At 39.1% G+C, this 19,909-nt stretch overlaps 1 protein-coding gene across 4 annotated transcripts in view; it reads right to left on the minus strand.

Annotated features, from left to right (window-relative positions):
* The window catches only part of LOC133512938 (peroxidasin), a 62,787-nt gene that overhangs the window by 14,081 nt on the left and 28,797 nt on the right, over window positions 1-19,909 (minus strand). For all 4 annotated transcript variants that reach the window (XM_061843040.1, XM_061843039.1, XM_061843041.1 and 1 more), the window contains 10 exons: window positions 19,010-19,081; window positions 17,063-17,134; window positions 16,137-16,306; window positions 13,948-14,065; window positions 13,678-13,847; window positions 10,244-10,516; window positions 9,062-9,337; window positions 5,742-5,854; window positions 4,473-4,629; window positions 1,482-1,590 (listed from right to left, as the gene is read on the minus strand). In XM_061843040.1, coding sequence (XP_061699024.1) covers window positions 1,482-1,590; window positions 4,473-4,629; window positions 5,742-5,854; window positions 9,062-9,337; window positions 10,244-10,516; window positions 13,678-13,847; window positions 13,948-14,065; window positions 16,137-16,306; window positions 17,063-17,134; window positions 19,010-19,081 — 1,530 coding nt within the window. The remainder of the gene's footprint in view (window positions 1-1,481; window positions 1,591-4,472; window positions 4,630-5,741; window positions 5,855-9,061; window positions 9,338-10,243; window positions 10,517-13,677; window positions 13,848-13,947; window positions 14,066-16,136; window positions 16,307-17,062; window positions 17,135-19,009; window positions 19,082-19,909) is intronic.

The following is a 19,909-nucleotide window of genomic DNA, read 5'->3' on the forward strand; positions in this document are numbered from 1 at the left end:
TATACTATGTACATACTATATATAGTGCATGTTCAACCCTGCCTTTCCGAGAGCAATATAGCAAAGAAAATTCCTCTTACTCAGTATGCACAGGGATATCATCGTATGGATTGAATCCATATCCAACATGAATACCTCATTTGACAAGTTAAGGACAGAAACAAGCATTTGGCTGTCACACATGAGTGCGCGCTATATGTTCTTTCAGCCTTGTGAAGCAGGAATAAATGAACATAATACACACCTACAATACACTAATTAACGCCTCCACAGTGACTGATATTGATAAGGTATTGAATCTGACAAGTTTCTTGAGGAAATGTCATTCATAAACATGTCATTCTGTTGCTTCGATTCAACAAGCAAATTCTCATGACCTGGATGACGGAGAATTTACACAAAATCTGTGAGGTGACTACAACAAATTGAATTCAGTATATATTAACTCATTGTCACAGAGGCGTTTGACTTTCAGTCACCTTCAGATGTAGCCTAAATCACGCAGAACAAAATATTTCCTTGAAAAATATAATAAAATGCATATAAAGTTTTCGGCATAAACTAACTACACTAACTCCAAAGTGAAAGCTGGTTTACCCTCTTTCGTATCGTTTTCAAATTAATTATAGAATAATTTCAAACAATATAAACTACAGCGGATACAATAAATTACAATTATTATGATATCTGGATACAAACGCACTTTATGTACGGTCAAGAAACTACCCCAAGATCTATTTGGAAATTAAAAGCAGCACATTTAGAGTACTTTGGTATCGCAATAAGTGCAGCAGCATTTTTGCTGGTACATTATTGTTGTGTTTTTAGTTCATCTGATCATCTTTGCGAGCAGCCTATGATTGGTATTTAAGACTAAGGCTGGAAATCCCCACATTTGATTTTTGTGTTAGTGGTTTGACTTGAGTGTATTTCTGTTCCTTGTTTATGTGTTTGTTCGTGTTCAATGCATCATGCATGCATATGTAGGCCAAATACGGAGCCGTGAGCTTAACAAGACCAACACAACCGCATCTTTAAACAGGATGTAAACACTTATGAACTAAACTCAACCTTCCAACAGTGACGAAGATCACTTTAAAAAGAATCTTCTCCCCAATGAATAACTAGAAAATAGGTAACCCTGATTATGATCAAGCTAACCAAATCTGTTATGAAGTCTGTTAGAAGGTCCTGCATGCCAGGATATTGCAGAACAAATTTTGGAGAGGTCATTCATTTACTGAGATGCTGCAAATCAACAATTAATTTTAACTTTGCCTACGTGAGTATGATTTGTGGTAAGGTTAAAAAAAGAACACTCTACAGAAAAAAGAAATGCAGGACTATAACCACAATAAAATTCCATTTTATAAAGTAATTTCTGTTAGTGTGAATGTGTTCAGTCTTATTAACTGTCCAGGTGTACCTAACGTGGAGGCCAGTAAAGTAGCCTTACTTGTTGGATGAGTCTCACAACTTACCCATCAAACAGACGTCTCCTTGTAGATTCAATAGCGCTGTCCACATTACGAATTGCCTGCTCAATGGATGTGCTCACGAAGGTGTCGCCCTCTCTGCTCACTGCTGGAACTGTTGTTGTGAAGGCAAGAACACATACAGTAGAACCTTGATAAAACAGACCCCAATATAACAGATATTGGCTAAAACAGACTGTAGGGACTGAACAATAAGTCCAAAAATTGTTTCCAGTCATTTAAAATGCCGTTCTGTTAGTTGCACAATTGGCCGCCATTGTTTACTAGCACTGTGGCGCAATGCTGACTGAGAATGGGACTGATGTATAGTGGGGTGAAGCTATATAACGTGACTAGATCCAATTTGAAAAGATATGTCATCCATGTCTATGTGGCGGCCATGCTAAATGTGAGGCATCAATGTGATGATGGTTATATCATCGATTGTACAGAAAGAGCAGCATGGCACAATGTTACGAGGACCATGATGAGGTATGTTTGGATAAAATGTGAAATTTTCAAAACAAATAATGGACAATCGCTATATGGGATGACCCCAGCGGCCCTAAAAGGCTGTTCTGTCGAGTTTCACAGTATTGTGACCAATTTTACACAGCTGTCACAGACTTAAATAAAACTTATGTCAATATTTCCTGCAAATTGCCAAACAAAAAATTCAATCCCGAATTGAAATGGAAATTCTAATACATGGTATCTAACAGGTTAATTCAGAATGATATTGTCATTGGCGGCATGGTGGTGGTTGACTGTTTAGCACATCTGTCTCACTGTTTTGAGGATGAGGGTTCAAATCCCCGCCATGCCTGTGTAGTGTTGGCATGTTCTCCCCATCCCTTGGTGGGTTTTCTCCATGTGCTTTGGTTTCCTCCCACATCCCAAAGATATGCGTGGTCGGTTGATTGAAGACTCTAAATTCCCAATAGGTGTGAATGTGAGTGCGAATTGTTGTTTATAGCGTATGTGCCCTGCGAGTGGCTGGCAACCCGTTCAGTGTGTTCCCACCTCTAGCCTGAAGATAGTTGGGATGCCCGTGACCCTTGTTTCATTTAATATATTTTATCTCTAGCTAGACTTAGTCCGATACTTTGTTTGGTAATGCATAAAGATGAGACAGTTATGTAAAGTAATATATATATATAAAGAAATGGCTCTTTAAGAGAGGGAAAAAAAATTCTCTCTCAAGGACAGTGCAGAACCCCTTTTCTGAGTTTAATTTGATAAAATGAAATGATATTGAATAAGCAAAACTATGTGACAACTTTGCCTGGAACATTACCATTATTTGAATTGGCTGTTGTCGCAAATATTTTTCCAAGTGCTGTATACTACAGATAGTTTCTGATCAGTTTCATCAGCAGTTCAGCAAGATATTTTATTTGCTAAGCCATGCTTTGGGTGTAATCAGTTCCTTAAGGGCTCAAAACTTTTTAGCTCAATCTTTCTCTCAGAATTCTTCATCTACAGTACCGAGTGTGTAATACTGAAGACATAAAAAAAAAAATCTACTTCCAATGTCAATATTTTTTCAGAGGAATTCAACTCTCATAGTCCAGGACTTTCTCTCTAACTGGCTGTCTCTTCATAGTACACCTATGTACCACAATTTTTTCATCACTGCAGACAGTGCACCGATCCACCTGTCGACCTCCTACTCCATTCTTCATTCACTGGTGAACAACACCCAAAGGTACTTGAACTCCTCCATTTGGGGCAAGATCTGATCCCTGACCTGGTGGCTGTGAACTGCTTTAGTCAGTTAGAAATCACGGATTGATTAAGCTAAAAAAACAAACAAACAAAAAAAAAAAAAACATCTGTAAAAATCAGTGAAGCAATACTGACCACCAAACTGCACCCACTCTACCCCTGGGGTACCCCTAGAAATTCTGACCATAAAAGTTATGAACAAACAGTTTTGTCCAAGTGTAACCTCACTCGAAACAAATTAAACTTACTGCCGGCAATATGGCTCAAACTCTGATGGTGGTGGTACTGGGATTGAACAACCTTCTTCATGTCCACAAAACATGTAGTTGGGTGAAACCCATGGACCCTCAAGGGCCTTGCTGTTTGATAGAGTACTTGCCCAGCTGTTGTTCATTACAGATAAAGAAGAGGAGGACTTTGATGGCTTTGTGGATGAGGATTAATAAAAAAAAAAAATGATAATAATGTGAATACCTATATTGTATCGTATTGTATTTGAAGTGCATGTTTTACGTCAATTATTTCTTTGCTCATCGATCTGGTTGTTTTATTGTCTGCTGGTTGTTCTGTTCTGTTTGCTGTGGTGTAATGATTTTAGATTGGTGTGACACCGTAAGTGAGGATGGTGAGTTGACTGCTGACTTGGCTTGCACCGGTCATTTTGTAAATAAAAGGGGAGGCTTGTTCTTCTGCTTAAAAAAATATAAAGGTACATTTGTTACTCACGGCCTCGTGAGCACCACCATGCCTGCGCCCAATAATACCGTGCGCCTGACATCTGTTAAAAACAGAAATTGCACCCACAACTGAGACTGCAACTTTTAATACGATGCGCCTTACGGTTGCAAAAATACAGCTGAATATTTAAAAAAAAATAAAAAGATGCTTTGTGGATAAGGGCATCCCAACAAAAACAGAACTCCTTTAAACAGTTTATGATATTCTACATCAAGATAATGCTGACAAATAATCCATCAGAAAGAGAAGGGCTGAAAACAATTGATATCACTCCATTACAGTGTGACTCAAACAGTAACACTTGGGCATCTCACTCGATAAATTGTAAACTAAGTAATAATCACTACCTCACAGAAAAAAAAGAAAAAAGCTTTACTGCTTGAGTTTGAATTACAGGGGCTTACTTTATCAATTCACCACAATCAATCAACATTGTTCGGGCAGAAGTACAAAGCTGATTAAAAAAACATTTGACTTTTCATTCTAATTGGATGTGACTAGAAAAATAATGGAGAAGCACTGTTCTCTTACCTGTGACAGTTAGCACCATGCTAGCGACCTCATAGCCAATGGGATTACGGGCGACACACTCATAGCGGCCAGCATCAGCGGTGCCCACATCCATTACCTTTAAATATCCATCTGGGCTTATGTGGAATTTACCACTCTCTGTCACCTGCACACCATCCTGAGAGATAGTAGGTGCAGTTGGGGAGATCAGACAAAGGTCCAGCATGTATAGGTTATTTAAATAGTAGATATTACAGAAAACCAACTTTTTATTGTTTGTATACAAATAGGAGCGAATGCTCACCTATTAAGTTTGAATTATTTTTTCAATATACGTATTTCTCAAAATGTGTGTGTGCAAAACATTTTGCGCTGGTGGGTAGATAGTGGTGGTGTTGCTCAAGCAAAATTCATTTGCACTCTGAAAGCAGACAGGTGAAACACTATTAAAGCTAGGCATATCTGTTTGGCATGTGTCTGCTGCACAATGCGCCACATAAAGGTCTGAAAACATGGATAGGGGAATCCCCACCAGCAGTCACTGTCATGTGGACACATGTGAGACGCTGTACTTTAAGGTTAAAAAGAGTGGTGCATTGTGTTTCAACAGTGGGCCCTTAATTACACTGGGTCATAAGTGACCCCATGGGTTCTCTGGTGTTAAGATGGTTAGTTTCAGAAGAGGAAAACACAAAAAAAGGAAATAGGGTCGAAAAGCATTTTTTATTCTTGAGGAATGTGGTTTGTGCACCAGAATCACATATAGTAAAAAGATTGTTACACTTGGGCCTTTCTGTGCAGAGTATGCATGTTCTCCCAGTGCTTTTGTGGGTTTTATTGAGCATTCCAGTTCGCTCCCACATTCCAAAAAGATGTAAACGTGTGTCAATTGTTGTCTGTTTCTGTGTGCCCTGTACCCCTGAGTCAGCTGAGATCAGCTTCAGCTGACTGATAAACAACACAGTAAGTGATTAAAAAAAAAAAAAACGTTTCTGCTTTTTACATTTTTTTAAACATTTCCACTGCATGTTCTTGGCAGATCTGATTTGTCTTGACTTGGTTAATTGTATATTTTGCAAAATGCTAATTATTATTGATAATCACATAAGTCACGTCATTGAGCATTTTTACATACACAGTAAATTGTGCAATAAAACTGATAAATGCCGCATTTAACCTGTGCTACATTGAAAAACTAAGAACCAAAATCCTTGAAGATGAACACAGTTTTCACATTGTGCCCCCTGTGGAGACAAGGTTAACCAGAAAAATGTAGTCATCGCGTCTAACCTTGTTCCAGGTAAGAACAGGTTGTGGCTGGCCTTGAGCGCTGCAGGGAATCTGGACATCCTGGCCAGACTCCACCGTCACGTCCCTTGGAGCATTTGTGAAAACAGGCGTTACTGGATGAGTTAAAACATACACACACACGCACACGTGTTAATTATTGGACACCAATACAGTGTAGGTAAAATGCATTTTGAAATCAATCATTCCAGAAAAGAAACACTAAATGTCTCCTCTCCTGCTTATGCTCACAGAACACCCTAACCAACATACACACATTGGTCAGTGTTTAGTTAATGTCTCAGTGTTTTACTAAAGATTACATAAGAACTACTGGGCCAATTTTGACATCGTGGAGGGCTGGGTCAAGGTCTGAGGAGGAAACATTTTGGTGGGCATCTGGATGAATAAAACTTCCCCCTACTTTCTTCATTATTATTTTTTTTTCATGTGGTGAAAACTGTTTACATAAATCGCGTGTAGTCCTGTTATGGCATAAATGCAGTCACAGATTTGGAAAAAAACAAAAAAACGAATTTCACAATAAAGGTTATTTTCTTACCTACAGTACTGTTCATAGTTTTATACAAAAAAGTGAAAATTTGTTCCAAATACATTGTAGAATGGTGCCGTGTTGGCCATTAAAAAAGTCATTTTGGTCAGGATAAGGATAAAGCAAGAATGTTGAAATTTATTTACAGTGAAGAAAATAAGATTTTTGAACACCCTGCTATATTGCAAGTTCTCATCGTAGGTGCATGTCCACTGTGAGAGAGATAATCTAAAAAGAAAAATCCAGAAATCGCAATGCATGATTTTTTAACGATTTATTTATGTGATACAGTTGCAAATAAGTATTTGAACATCTGAGAAAACCCATGTTAATATTTGGTACAGTAACCTTTGTTTGCAATTACAGAGGTCAAACGTTTCCTGTAAGCATTTTGGGCCACTCCTCCACACAAATCTCTAGATCAGTCAGGTTTCTGGGTTGTTGCTGAGAAACACAGAGTTTCAGCTTCCTCCAAATATTTTCTATTGGGTTTAGGTATGGAGAATGGCTAGGCCACGCCAGAACCTTGATAGGCTTCTTACGGAGCCACTCCTTGGTTTTCCTGGCTGTGTGCTTCGGGGCGTTGTCATGTTGAAAGACCCAGCCACGACCCATCTTCAATGCTCTGACTGAGGGAAAGAGCTTGTTCCCCCAAATCTCACAATATATTGCCACGGTCATCCTCTGCTTAATACAGTGCAGTCGTCCTGTCTCATGTGCAGAACCCCCCCACCCCCCCAAAAAAAAGCCTGATGCTACCACCCCCATGCTTCACAGTAAGGATGGTGTTCTTGGGATGGAATCCATCATTCGTCTTCCTCCAAACACAATTACTGGAATTATGATTTTTAAATTATGATGACCCATTTGACCACAAAACTTTCTCCCATGACTCCTTTGTATCATCCAAATGGTCATTGGCAAATGCTACGACGAAGGGCAAAGTTTATAAAACAGTGGTGAGGCCAGCCATGATCTACGGATTAGAGACGGTGGCACTGAAGAGACAACAGAAAGCAGAACTGGAGGGGGCAGAAATGAAGATGTTGAGGTTCTCTCTAGGAGTGAGCAGGTTGAATAGGATTAGAAATGGGCAAATTAGAGAGACAGCCATAGTTAGATGTTTTGGAGACAAAGTGAGAGAGCAGACTTCAATGGTTTTGACATGTCCAGAGGAGACCAAGTAAGTATATTGGTAGAAGGGTGATGAGGATGGCGCAGCCAGGCAAAAAGAGTGAGAGGAAGACCAAAGAGAAGGTTGGATGGCTGTCATGATGGAAGACCTAATGGGTGTTGATGTTAGAGAGGAAGAAGCAGGAGATAGGCTTACATGGAAAAAAATTACACGCTGTGGCGACTGCAAACATGACAAGACGAAAGTAAAAGATGATTATACTTTCGTATGTTTAATATAAACATTGCAATTTAAAAATTCTGTTCAAGAACCAATTAAGTTCATAAACTGAGGTTGCATTGTATGTGATAGATACGTATTATTGCAAGCTAGGAAACATTTGAATATGACGTGTCAGTAAAACAGCTGTTTTCATTTTTGTATTGAGTTGATCATCAAACACTGGGTCCCCCTGGACTACATCTCTATCATGCACACAAATTAAGTTCGGAGCATTGTTCCAAAATGAGTCATCGTGTTGTGCAGTCTTGGAGCTGAGATGACAGTCAGAATGCTGAGCTGTTTTATGCGAGACTGCAACTCTTTGCCCCCCACACACTGCATCCAAATTCTTGAAGGGTTCCCATGCTGTAACTTTGAGCCACCTGGTCATGGGAAAATCTTTCTAACCTCTCACAAATAGTTTGTGGTCTTGACTAATAACTGCCTATAAATTAGATTGGATTTTTCACAAAAACCCATTATTCACAGCATTCTACAGTCCCCTCATTGGAGTATGAATTCCTCATGGTATGTTTCCAGATATGGAATAGAATAAATCAATATTCAGGAAATGCACCTCAGTTTTCAAATACATTTATTACTAAGAAAGAATGTACTGTGTCTCAAAAAAAGAGTCACATCTTTTTATTTTCTGATTTAACTTCTCGGGTGTCGAATTATAATGCACAATGCTTGTCAGTCTAAGCGTTTGACAGTCATCGCACACTACGGTACCACCATGATTATAACCTTGTGCACAATTTTAAGAGTGGAACCATTAAACATATATTTTGAGCCTTCTTCACAGCCATTACTAAATGGAAAAACATGGAGTCATCTCAGGATTATAGACTGACATGATTCCCTATTTAATACCAAGCCTGTAATTTCACTAGTCGTCACCCTCCCCATACATATATACACGACAAATGCCACATGACACACAAACATACATAATTCCTCTTTCAGACACACTATACCAGAATCAATGAAAAGGAGCAGAAACAAGACTAACATTATTTCTTTCAGTGTGTAACTACTTTATGATAGCGTAATAGCTACACGCAACACACAGACCCGTACACAAGTGTGTGCATCTACAAACACACACAGACCTTTACTGGCTTTGAAAGGGCTATGAAGAATATGTGAATTTTACCATGTTGACATTTTGCCACCTCACCTCTCAAACAAACATGCAGTGTTTGCCACATAAACAGAATGTATAAGACTAACATGGTTAGGAATGCAACAGTAAACACGACTGGCATCTCACTTTAGTAAAAAAAAAAAAAAAAAGTTATTTATATAATCAATTTTGCATTTAGTGGAGTTTCCACCTATCTTAACGTTGAAGCTGTCTTGTCCACCCACCTCTCTGTTGAATGGTGAGCTGCACGGCAGTGCGAACAGTCCCTACTGGGTTGACGGCCTGGCACTCGTACTGCCCCTCATCATGGGCTGCCACCCGGGTGATTCGAAGAGTGCCAGAAGACAGGACTAAGTGTCGGCGGTCCAGAGGTAATGGGCTGCCACCACGAGTCCAGGCGACAACTGGCTGAGGGTAACCTGTTGACTCGCATGGGAAGTCCACTGTGTGGCCGGCATGGACTGACTGATCCTCCGGTATGACCGTGAACTGAGGGATTGCTGGGGACCCAAGATAAATGCAATAATGTTAATGTGTATGAAAGACAGAAATGAGAAAATGTGATTTCTTAGGCAGTTTTAGCCTAGAGAGCAAGATGCAGTATTTCAGTAAAGGATATAAATTTTTTAAGACAAATAATTTATTGATCATATATCATTTGAAGGCTAGAACCATCGATTACCCAATCCCTTAAAATTTGGTTGATTTTGTGGAATGACATGAGCAAAGACTTGTTAAACAACAACCACAGAGACCTGCTTTATGGCAAATCCCTTTCAGATAGCATTAATCTGCTACACTAGTATTGAAAAAAGGAAGTCTTAAATAGTGAGACAAAACATTCATTCATTCATTTTCCGAGGCGCTCATCCTCACAAGGGTCACGGTGGCGCTGGGGCCTATCACAGACATCATCGGGCAGGAGCCTGAACCCTGAACTGGTTGCCAATCAATCACAAAGACAGACAACAGTTACACTCACAATCACACCTAAGGCCAATTTAGAGTCTCCAATTAATCCATGTTTTTTTTTTTTGTGTGTGTGTGTGTGGGTGGTTCGGGGGTGGTGGGGGGGATTGGGGAGTTGTGAGAGTAAACCCCCGCAGGCACGGGGAGAAGATGCAAACGCCACACAGGCAGGACTGTGATTTGGACCCCAGACCACAGGACTCTGAGGCCAATGGTCTAACCGGCTTCTCCACCGTGACGCCGACATAATAACGTAACACAATAACATGCTCTATACATTTAGTTGGCCCCAGACTTGTGGGGATACACCCATAGCAGCAGTTTAATTACAACTGGAACATTTCTCCATTGGATGAACAAGAAAAAAAAAAGAATCAAGTCTTTCTTAATGCAAAAGAGTTTGGTTTGCCAGGCTGGGAATTATATTGCTAACCTACCTTGGACAATGATGTAAGCTGTGGCGTGAATTGTATCAACATTATTGGAGGCAAAACAGGTATACTGTCCTCCATCGGTCTGGACCACCTTCTGAATATAGAGCCCTCCAGAGGGAGTGATGTTGATCCGGGAATCGTTGGGCAGCGGCGTCCGGTCTCCTTTCGTCCAAGAGATTCGAGGTTGTGGCTGACCTGTGGCACTGCACTCCAAAGTCACACTCTCACCCACCAATACCTCCGTATTTTGGGGCTGGATTACGAAACTTGGACGTGCTGGATTGATTAAAGGGGAGAAAGAAATGAAATGTTATTAGACAGAGAGAGACAAACAGAATAGTAATCATTTGACCAGACTTCGTTACTATCCTGAAAAGAAAGTTTGATTCACAGTGACTCATACAGACGAAAGGTCAGTAATGACACATTTAAAGACATTTTTCCTCATAGAGTACATTAGTCCTGGACCTGGGAAGTACTATTAGATGAATGCTGATAGACAGAGAGATCACGCACTAAGATCACCTCTATGTCTTTCATTTTGGTGATGGTAAACAACTTCCCATTTGTATCACAGATTGCAGTCCTTGTCTATATTTGGCCAGTCATTACAGTAGTGACCGTGCAAAACTGTACAGAGTTATGGGCCTGGTGTTTACAATCACCCAAAGACAGGAAATGCTCAATATCTTAACGGAGCCACCTGTCAACCTGGTAATGACCTTTTGGTTTTCAAGACATAGCTGGGGTGAAAACCACTGGCATAGTTGCTAGTCAACTGATTGACGTGATGAGTACTTCTGTATGTAAGTGTGTGTGGTTGTCAGACTAAACATTGTGTTCATAGGGGAGTGTTTTGTATGTATGTATGTTTTTCCCCCATGCTCTTCTCGTCTCTCAACTCAGTGGGATATCAAAGTTATTTGACCTACTAAAATGTGGCAGTAACCTCATTCTTTCGCACTGTGTGGGGCACCTTGCACTCTGACTTTGCAGGATGTGAAAAATTCTCTAGCCAGTCTTTGAAAGTGGTAAACTTGTCTCGAGTGAATAGGAATGAGACATTAGCAAGGGACATTGTTTCTTGAAGTTCAAAAGGATTTTCTTGTCCAACTAAAATGAATTTGATGCATTATTCTTGTTTTTTTATTTTATTGATATACAGGGTGTCCATAAAGTCTCTTTACCATTTCAAACATTTATTAAAAATGCAATTGATTAGATATTTTATTCAGATTTGTTCTATTGTATTTAGTGTTTATTAAAGTTTATCACACTGCATTTGTGTGTTTCAAGCTTCCTGTTTGTGAAAGAGGTAATGTTGAATGAACCCCAACAAAATGGCTACCCCTCAAGAGAAGACACAATGCGTCTCATGGTTTATTGAAACAAAATCGGATAGGCAGACTCAGCGAAATTACAGAACTAAGTATGGAAGAGATCCACCATAATGTCCGTCAATTTGTGCATGGTACAATAAATTTATGGAGGCAGGGACAGTGTTTGATAAAGGAAGGAGTGGGCAACCAAGAACATCTAATGAAAACATCGATCGTGTAAGACAATCCTTTTCTCATTCTCCCACAAAGTCCATACATACTGCTGCCACACAGTTACAGCTACTGCGTTCAACAGTGCACAAGGTCCTACACAAGAAGTTGGGATTGTATGCTTACAAAGTGCAACTCTTCTCGGCACTCAAGCCAAATGACAAACCAAGATGAAAACAGTTTGCAGCTAACATGCTGGAATGAATTTCTGAGGATGACGAGTTTGTTTTAGTGATGAGGCAACCTTTCATGTTTCAGGGAAACTGAACAAACACAATGTGAGAATCTGGGCATCAGAACAACCCCACTTGACAAGAGAAATTGAGCGTAAAAGGTGAAAGTGTGGTGTGGGATCATGTGCATTCGAATAATTAGTCCTTTTTTTCTCCGAGACATCAATTTCTGCAAATGTTTACCTTGACCTTTTAACTTAATATGTGGAACCACAACTGAATGACCTTCAACCAACCATCATTTTTCAGCAAGATGGTGCACCACCACATTGGGGGCTGCATGTTCGAGGGTTCCGCAATCAAACATTTCCAGACCGATGGATTGGAAGGGATGGGCCAACTGCTTGGCTGGCACGTTCACCACATATCACTCCCCTGGACTTCTTTCTATGGGGCTATGTTAAAGATATTGTGTATCGAACAAAGATAAGGGACAATATTGACTTAAAGCAAAGGATTACTGATGCCATTGCCACAATTGATGAGGCTATGCTACAGCGAACCTGGCAAGAAATCGTGTACTGTCTTGATGTGCTTCGAGCAACTAATGGTGCCCATGTAGAAGTGTAATAAAAGAGCTAAAAAAAACTAATAAAAGCTGAATGCAATAGAACAAATCTGGATAAAATATCTAATCAATTGCATTATTAATAAATTTTTGAAATCGTAAAGAGATTTTATGGACACCCTGTGTATACACACACACACACACACACCACACACACACACACCACACACACACACACCACACACACACACACACACACACACAGCTTATCAATCTGAAGTTAATGGTGATACTATCATCTCATATGTATCATGATCAATGACAATAGGGTACCTGCAACTGAACAGTTTTTAAAATCAATGATAGTTAAAAATAGAGAACAGAATACTAACCACCCTTAACCCTTGCTGAGAACGACAATATTACAATATTTCACAATATACAAAACAATTATTAAATGACATTTTTTCGTCTGTACAGTACTTACTTGGTGTGTGTGGTGTACTGCCTTACATTGTTGATACAGCAGCTGAGTAAGAAACATTTTCTGAGTCCTGACCATGCTTGTTCATCAAGTTAGTGCCAATATACACAAACTTTGTTTATGCATTGTACAAACACAGGTGAAAATTTAACCTACCCTGTTTGCAGTGGTCGTAGGAAAGAGGACAGCAACTAACTTGACCATGAAACAATGAAAAATGTACAAAATGCACTGAAACTGAGGATGCTACTTAGTGAGCATGGCAACAATGTTGTAAGACTATTCGAACACACAAACGCATGATTTCATCTTCACGTTAATAAACATAATAAGCAAGCCCCTATCAAAAAGACAAAAATACTTGAAGCTTAGACACACTGTAGCTAATTCCAAACTTCACAATATTGTCACATTAATGTAATATTTTTTCATGTATGCAGAGTAAGCTCCTTTATTATTTCTATCGTGAGCGTTTTCTCCCTTTGCTTATCATAACTGACACCCCTGTGACAGATTATCCACACAAAACCCCATTATCTAACATACCCCTTTCATTTTTTTCAAACTTTATTTTCCTTCAGAGTATGGGTGTAATTCCAAGTCACACATTTGCTCGAATTCAAGATGAAAGATTGAATAGAATTTTGTAAAACTTCACTTACAAGGGGCTCCGAAATATCGCAGTGTGACCTCAGAGGTCTTAACCTCTCCGGCCACATTTTTGGCCATGCACTGGTAGACTCCCTGGTCGGTCTCTCTTGTGTCCTGAATCATCAGTGTCCCATCCTCTAGTAGGTTCAGACGACTGTCATCCCGCATGTTAAGAGCATTGCTGTCAGGATGAAAGAGATAAACAAGACAAATATAACATAACACTGGACTATCTTCATTGGTATGCGTTTAAGCAGTTGTCCTAGACTTAAAATGCTTACTTGTTACGAAGCCAGATGATCTGAGGTTTAGGGTTTCCCTCAGCCCTGCAGGTGAAGTAGACTGTGTTCCCTGATGTAACATCTACATCCTGGGGCTCTGAGGTGATCCTGGGTATCTCTGGAAAGAGTGTTATAATGGAAGGGTAGAGAATAAAAATGCAGAGGTATGAGGTATGAATGAGTGTCTGTACATACTGTATGTATGTTCTTTTATGCTACACCTATCACTCAGCCTGAGCCCCGAGAGACTCACGTTTTCTTTTTGGATTTTTTGGGGGTCATTGTTGTCTTAGCAGAACACAAACTCAAAAACTCAACACACACAATTATGTGGTTCTTCAAGGACGATAGCCTTGAAATATGGTTTGTAGAAGCCCTGTCTTGATCATATTTAGAATCAAAAAAGGAAATAGTGCAGTCAATTGGATGGCGAAGAAAGGTGTTTTTTTTTTTTTTACTGTTGAGACTCGGGTCAGCTATTTTCAGAGCTAGTTGCATGGCTGTGTATTAAGTCTTTACAGGAATATGGAAGGGGGGATAAGATGGAGTGTTGTATGTAAAGACTTCTATTGAAGAAAACTTGTTCTCCCGGTTCCTTGCTATACACCCACATGAAGAGGGTGTGGTCACAGATAGAATAAAAATGAGGGATCAAATGTAGTTCTGTTATTTAAAGTGTTTGATTAGGAGAAAATTGACTGCCTTGCTCCAAAAGACATTGTGACAGAATCAAACAGTTATTTGTTTAAACGTACTTCAACCTATGCTTGAGTAGAACGCTTGTGTTTGGATTGCGAGTATTGGTACTATAAATACATACACCCCATAAAATAATCAACAAAACTTGGCTAAAAAACAATACAGATAAATATTAACCAACAACATTTTATACTTAATAAAAGTAATCTAAAATGTGGTCTACTGATCGTGATAACTGTCCATTCATCTTAAACCACTTATTCGAGGTCAGGTCTTGGGGGCAGAAGCTTTAGCATGGATGGCTAGAGTCTTCTCTAGCTCTTCCTGGGGCATCGTGATAACAGACAGCTTTTTTTTTTTTATGAAGTGTGCAGCAGATGGGTGCTCAACTACCTCAGACACAAAAAGGGGATGCACCTGGCTGTATGTCTGTGTGGTCATGAGTAAGACCAGGTGACTTGGCATGGCTACCATCTGCAGGAAGGAAGCCTGGAGGGGATGCTGTGTGTATACTGTAGTCTGTTTACCGACATACATTTATGAACCTTAATGTTTACAATGTACTTAGTTTGATGGCGTTACAGTGCTGTATCACCCCCCATTCTCAAATTTTTATTTTTTGCATAGTTTCACTACTTTAATGTTTAAGACCATTAAACATGTAAATGAAGTACGTTTTCACAAAGGGGCCCTAGGTAGGTTTGAATTATTATTTTTTTCTTATGAAATAATATTACAGCATTTTATTTCAGCTATGGTTAGGTGTGTAATATTTACATTTGTTTGATTATCTTAAAAGTTGCAAAACTGCATTTCAGAACGGGGTCAATGTGGCCCTACTTTAAGTACATATTTTTTTTATTGTCACTGCAGATTGAAAGTATTGAAGTTTTGGTTACCTGAGCTAAATAAGCAACACAAATACTTTAAATTTGTGTCCAATGATTGTGTGTAATAACTGTATGCAAACATCCAGACCAGAGGTGACTAACATGGTCCCAAGCATTCACCAGGTTGGACCAAGGACCACATGAGTAGATCACAGATGTTCTAAGTAAAGCTCACCAGTCGTGCGAGATAATGATCTAATTGGAATGCTGTAGTAGTGATGGTTTGAAAATGTAAGGTCTTGCAGGGATTTATAGAAATAAAGTGTTGTATATTCATATTTATCTTGTTAAATCATTTGTTGATCGTGACTGTATTTTCACATACACTACCAGTCCAAAGCTTGGCCACACTTTGAGATATTTTGATTGGTTGTGTAGGATAGCTTATAAATAGTTTATTTGAGGAAAAATATCTCAAGTCTCAAACGGATAGCCCATTGGATTAATCAGTACCCAAGAAGTTGTTTTTTTCCTTTCAAAAAGGTCTGTGACCCCTAGTCTAGACTCTATGCGAACAATGTGGTTTTGAACGTGCCTACATGGAGTCAATCAATGGCATTCCTGTAATGGCATGCACAGTTGAAGCGTTCCCCTCCATACCGCAGCTGAGCTCCTCGGCTGTAAGTGTAGCCACTGATCTTCCCTGCAGACGGCTAGGGTAGTCGCACGTGGCAGCAGCTTGGGCATTTCCTGACTCTGCATATTGTTTCAGAAGGTCCGCCAGCCACAGCAACTCACAGTCACAGTTCAAAGAATTCGAATCCAGTCGCCTTAACACAATGTGCATAGACACGCAGGTACAAAAGCAGTAGTTAGTACATTCATTGCAGTACAATTCCTCTTGAAAGTTCATAAAGTGACCAATCAGCAGGTATACAGATTCAGAAAGAAATTTGTAATTGACCTCACGTACTAACTTATCAGATGAAAATATGAAAGAAAGATGTAATTGATTTTGTTCTAGGTTCTCACCTACAGGTTAGTTTCTCGGTTACGTTGATCTAAAAAAATAGATTCACTTTCAACTTCCAAAGAACGCGTTACATTTCATATTATTACCTTTATTATTATTTCACAAACCTTGTATAACAGGAGGTGTGTGTACAGTCCACCAGTATTACAGTCCACTTAAAGTGGGTGAGGCGATATTACAAAGTTAGTTTTTCCCCCCACCTTATTATATACCATTGTATCATTAAGATGGTTTAACTTTCATACTCATAGGTTTTCTCTCCTTATATACTGTATATGACAGGTAGTATTTTGTTGATCTCTGGTCTGCAGCTGACACAAAGAAATCAGACCAACCATAAATCAGACAAACATGTGCTGTAAGCCTTCTGATAGAGAGCGTCCTGTTCCTAAAGAACAGCAAGAATACAATCTCAGGGCTACATGGGATGAACTGTAACTGATTCGTATGTCCAGCATTTAAGTGGGTGACATGGTTGTATGGTTGCCGTAGATCCAGACATTCATTCTCACAGAGCTGTTTTTAGAGGTCTTCATGGAGCTTTGTTACTTACAGTCGTTTCATGGCCTGTAGATTAGAGAAGGTTCCCGGCACCAGCTGGGTGATTCTGTTGTTGTGCAAAAACCTGGAGGAGAGAGAAAAGCATATTTATGAACCTAAATAAATACTCAAGACTGATGGATCACATACATCATACTTCATGAGAAGAATATCAAGTTTCTGGAGTGGCCGAGCCAGACTTTAGACTTAAATTTTTGGAGGAGCGCAAACTCTGCGTTTCTCAGCGACAGTCCAGAAATCTGGCTGATCGAGTAATGATCTGGGCCAAAATTCCTGCTGCAGTGTGTGCAAACCTGGTAAAAACTACAGGAAAGCGTCTGACCTCAGTAATTGTAAACTAAGGTTACTGTACCAAATATTAACATTGATTTTCACAGGTGTTCATATACGTATTTGCAGCAGTAACAAAAAACATTTAAAAAATGTAATTTAAAATGATTTACACGTTTATTATTATTATTTTTTTTTTTTTAGATGTCTCAGTGGAGATACACCTAAGAAGAAAATTTCAGACCCCTCCATGAATTAAAATTGGGAAAACTTCAAAATCACAGGGTATTATATGCACACATTTAAAAATGTATTTTAACAATTGCAATTATAACAATACAGAACTACACGGGTGGCATCACATTAATATTGTGGTTACCTTAGGAGGAGATATATATATATATATATATATATATATATATATATATATATATATATAATAAAATAGATAATAGACATGGAAAAAAAAAAGATGACAAACATGCACCTGATGAGAAGTGTTTTTAATTCTTGCAAATTGTGAAGGTGTAATTGACAAAAGAACCCTGTCAAATTAATTTTGAGTTTGATCAGGAACACTTCGCTTTGAATTGTGGTTTTGTTCATCTATGTGTTGGGGCCAGGATGTGTTCTCCATCATCAGCTTAATCTTGGAGTTTAACACGCATGTTGTAATCGCTTCCTCTTCCTCTACTCTCATTTTTCCCAGGCTGATTGTACCAAAGAGAATAGTTTTGGAAGCAGCAAAATAATTGGCCTCACAATATTTCCTGACAGCTGTTGAAGAAATAAGGCCGACTGAAAAAACACTTGGATCATTTTACAACTTTGACAAGACAAATTCAACTTATTATATCTTTCTATTGGGTAGGCGCTATCGATCAATGCACACCAGAACTAGCAGGGATTCTAACAGTTTCTTCCCGCTTGCAATTAATTAAGTTATTCAATTCTTCAACAGCTGACTTACAATGCCGCTGTAACATGCTGCCAGTTTTGCCTCGAGTTGTTGTTGTCACACTCTGCTCGGCCATTCAGTACTAGTAGTTTATTCACTGTGTGCCTAAGAGTACAGTTAAAGGCAGCTGACTGCTCTGATTTATTGGCGCCTTCTGCGGCCCACTCTAGTATTGTTGAGCGAAAGAAAAGCTGCATACATATTTGTAAGGTCAAATCCAAGAGGTGTTCAAAACTATTAACACATTGTAACAGACAACTACATTGTACAAGTATAACTACAGACATCATGTACAGCAATTATTTGTGAAATATGTACAGTATAATTACGGAGCCATTAGGTTTAATCCAAATGTTTTGTATTACTAATGTTATAGACAGCATAAATTGGCATGTTTTTGTTCTTTTAATTCTAAACAAAAACAACTCACTTTTGCTGATTTTGGTTATTAGAGAGCGCCAATGATCGTTATTATTAATTAAAATTAATAGCATGCTGTGTATGTATCAATTTTTCACTCAATCAATTGCTTTGCGCAGTTTATCCATAATTTCCACATTAAATTCCAAACCAAGTAGTACATGGTACGAGTAATTGTTTCCTGTTTCTGGGGACCTGCCAAATGTAGCAGTTTTGCGGCTCAATATAATAATAATAATGGGAGGATATGGTCAATATTTTAAAGATGTCAACAGGCAAAGGTAGACTTACAGTCGTTCAAGCTTTGGTAAGTGACTGAATGATTCTGGTTCCAATGAGTCAATGATGTTGAAGTGAAGGTACCTGAAGAACAACAAATTTTAGACAAACAATTAGTTAAGACTGTCATTTCTTTCATTGCTGGCTATTCATAATCAAGGGCACATTAGTGAGGTTTAGGTTAATCCAAGGAAGAACAGATGGTTTTACATAATTTAGCTCCAAGATATACGCTTTACATGGAAAGAAGATTAGAAGGTACAAAGCGACAAACTCATTTTCCCAGTCTTGCAAACAATACAAAGTCCACCCTCTACACCTGATCTGTCTGGCATTAGCAAAAAAATCATATACAATTCAGAGGTCAACTGGGTATATGCTCATTTAGGACCATATTCTCTAGTGTGTTTAAACCAGGCGTGCATTTTCCTGTCAATCCAAAATGTGGGTATTCTTTGTGAAATTTGCATCTGCAAGCAGCATGAGCACATTAACCTGTGGACTTTCTTCTGAAACATTATATTGGACATTTTGATCGAGTTAACTGCTGCTGATGGCCCCGGTTGCGGCTGACGCATGCTGACTGTGTGGGAGACAGCTGGCCCATTCATTCTGCTCAGCGCCTGACCAACTTCTGTAATGTGTCCTGCTACATTACGCTGACAGCCGGACGTCGACATTATAGAGTGCTGTGAAAAAATATAACCCAAGTGAAATTAAAATGTTCTTTTTAAATGGGGATTTTATTTGTTAAGGGAAAAAAAACTTTATCTGGCCCTGTTTGAAAAAGTATCTGCTTCCTAAACTTAATAACTGGTTGGGCCATCCTCGGCAGCAAGAACTGAACTAAAGTGTTTTCTCTAACTGTCAATGAGCCTTTCACATCATTGTGGGGCTATTTTGGCTCACTCT

Source organism: Syngnathoides biaculeatus, chromosome 15, assembly GCF_019802595.1.
Source record: "Syngnathoides biaculeatus isolate LvHL_M chromosome 15, ASM1980259v1, whole genome shotgun sequence".
Taxonomy (NCBI): domain Eukaryota; kingdom Metazoa; phylum Chordata; class Actinopteri; order Syngnathiformes; family Syngnathidae; genus Syngnathoides; species Syngnathoides biaculeatus.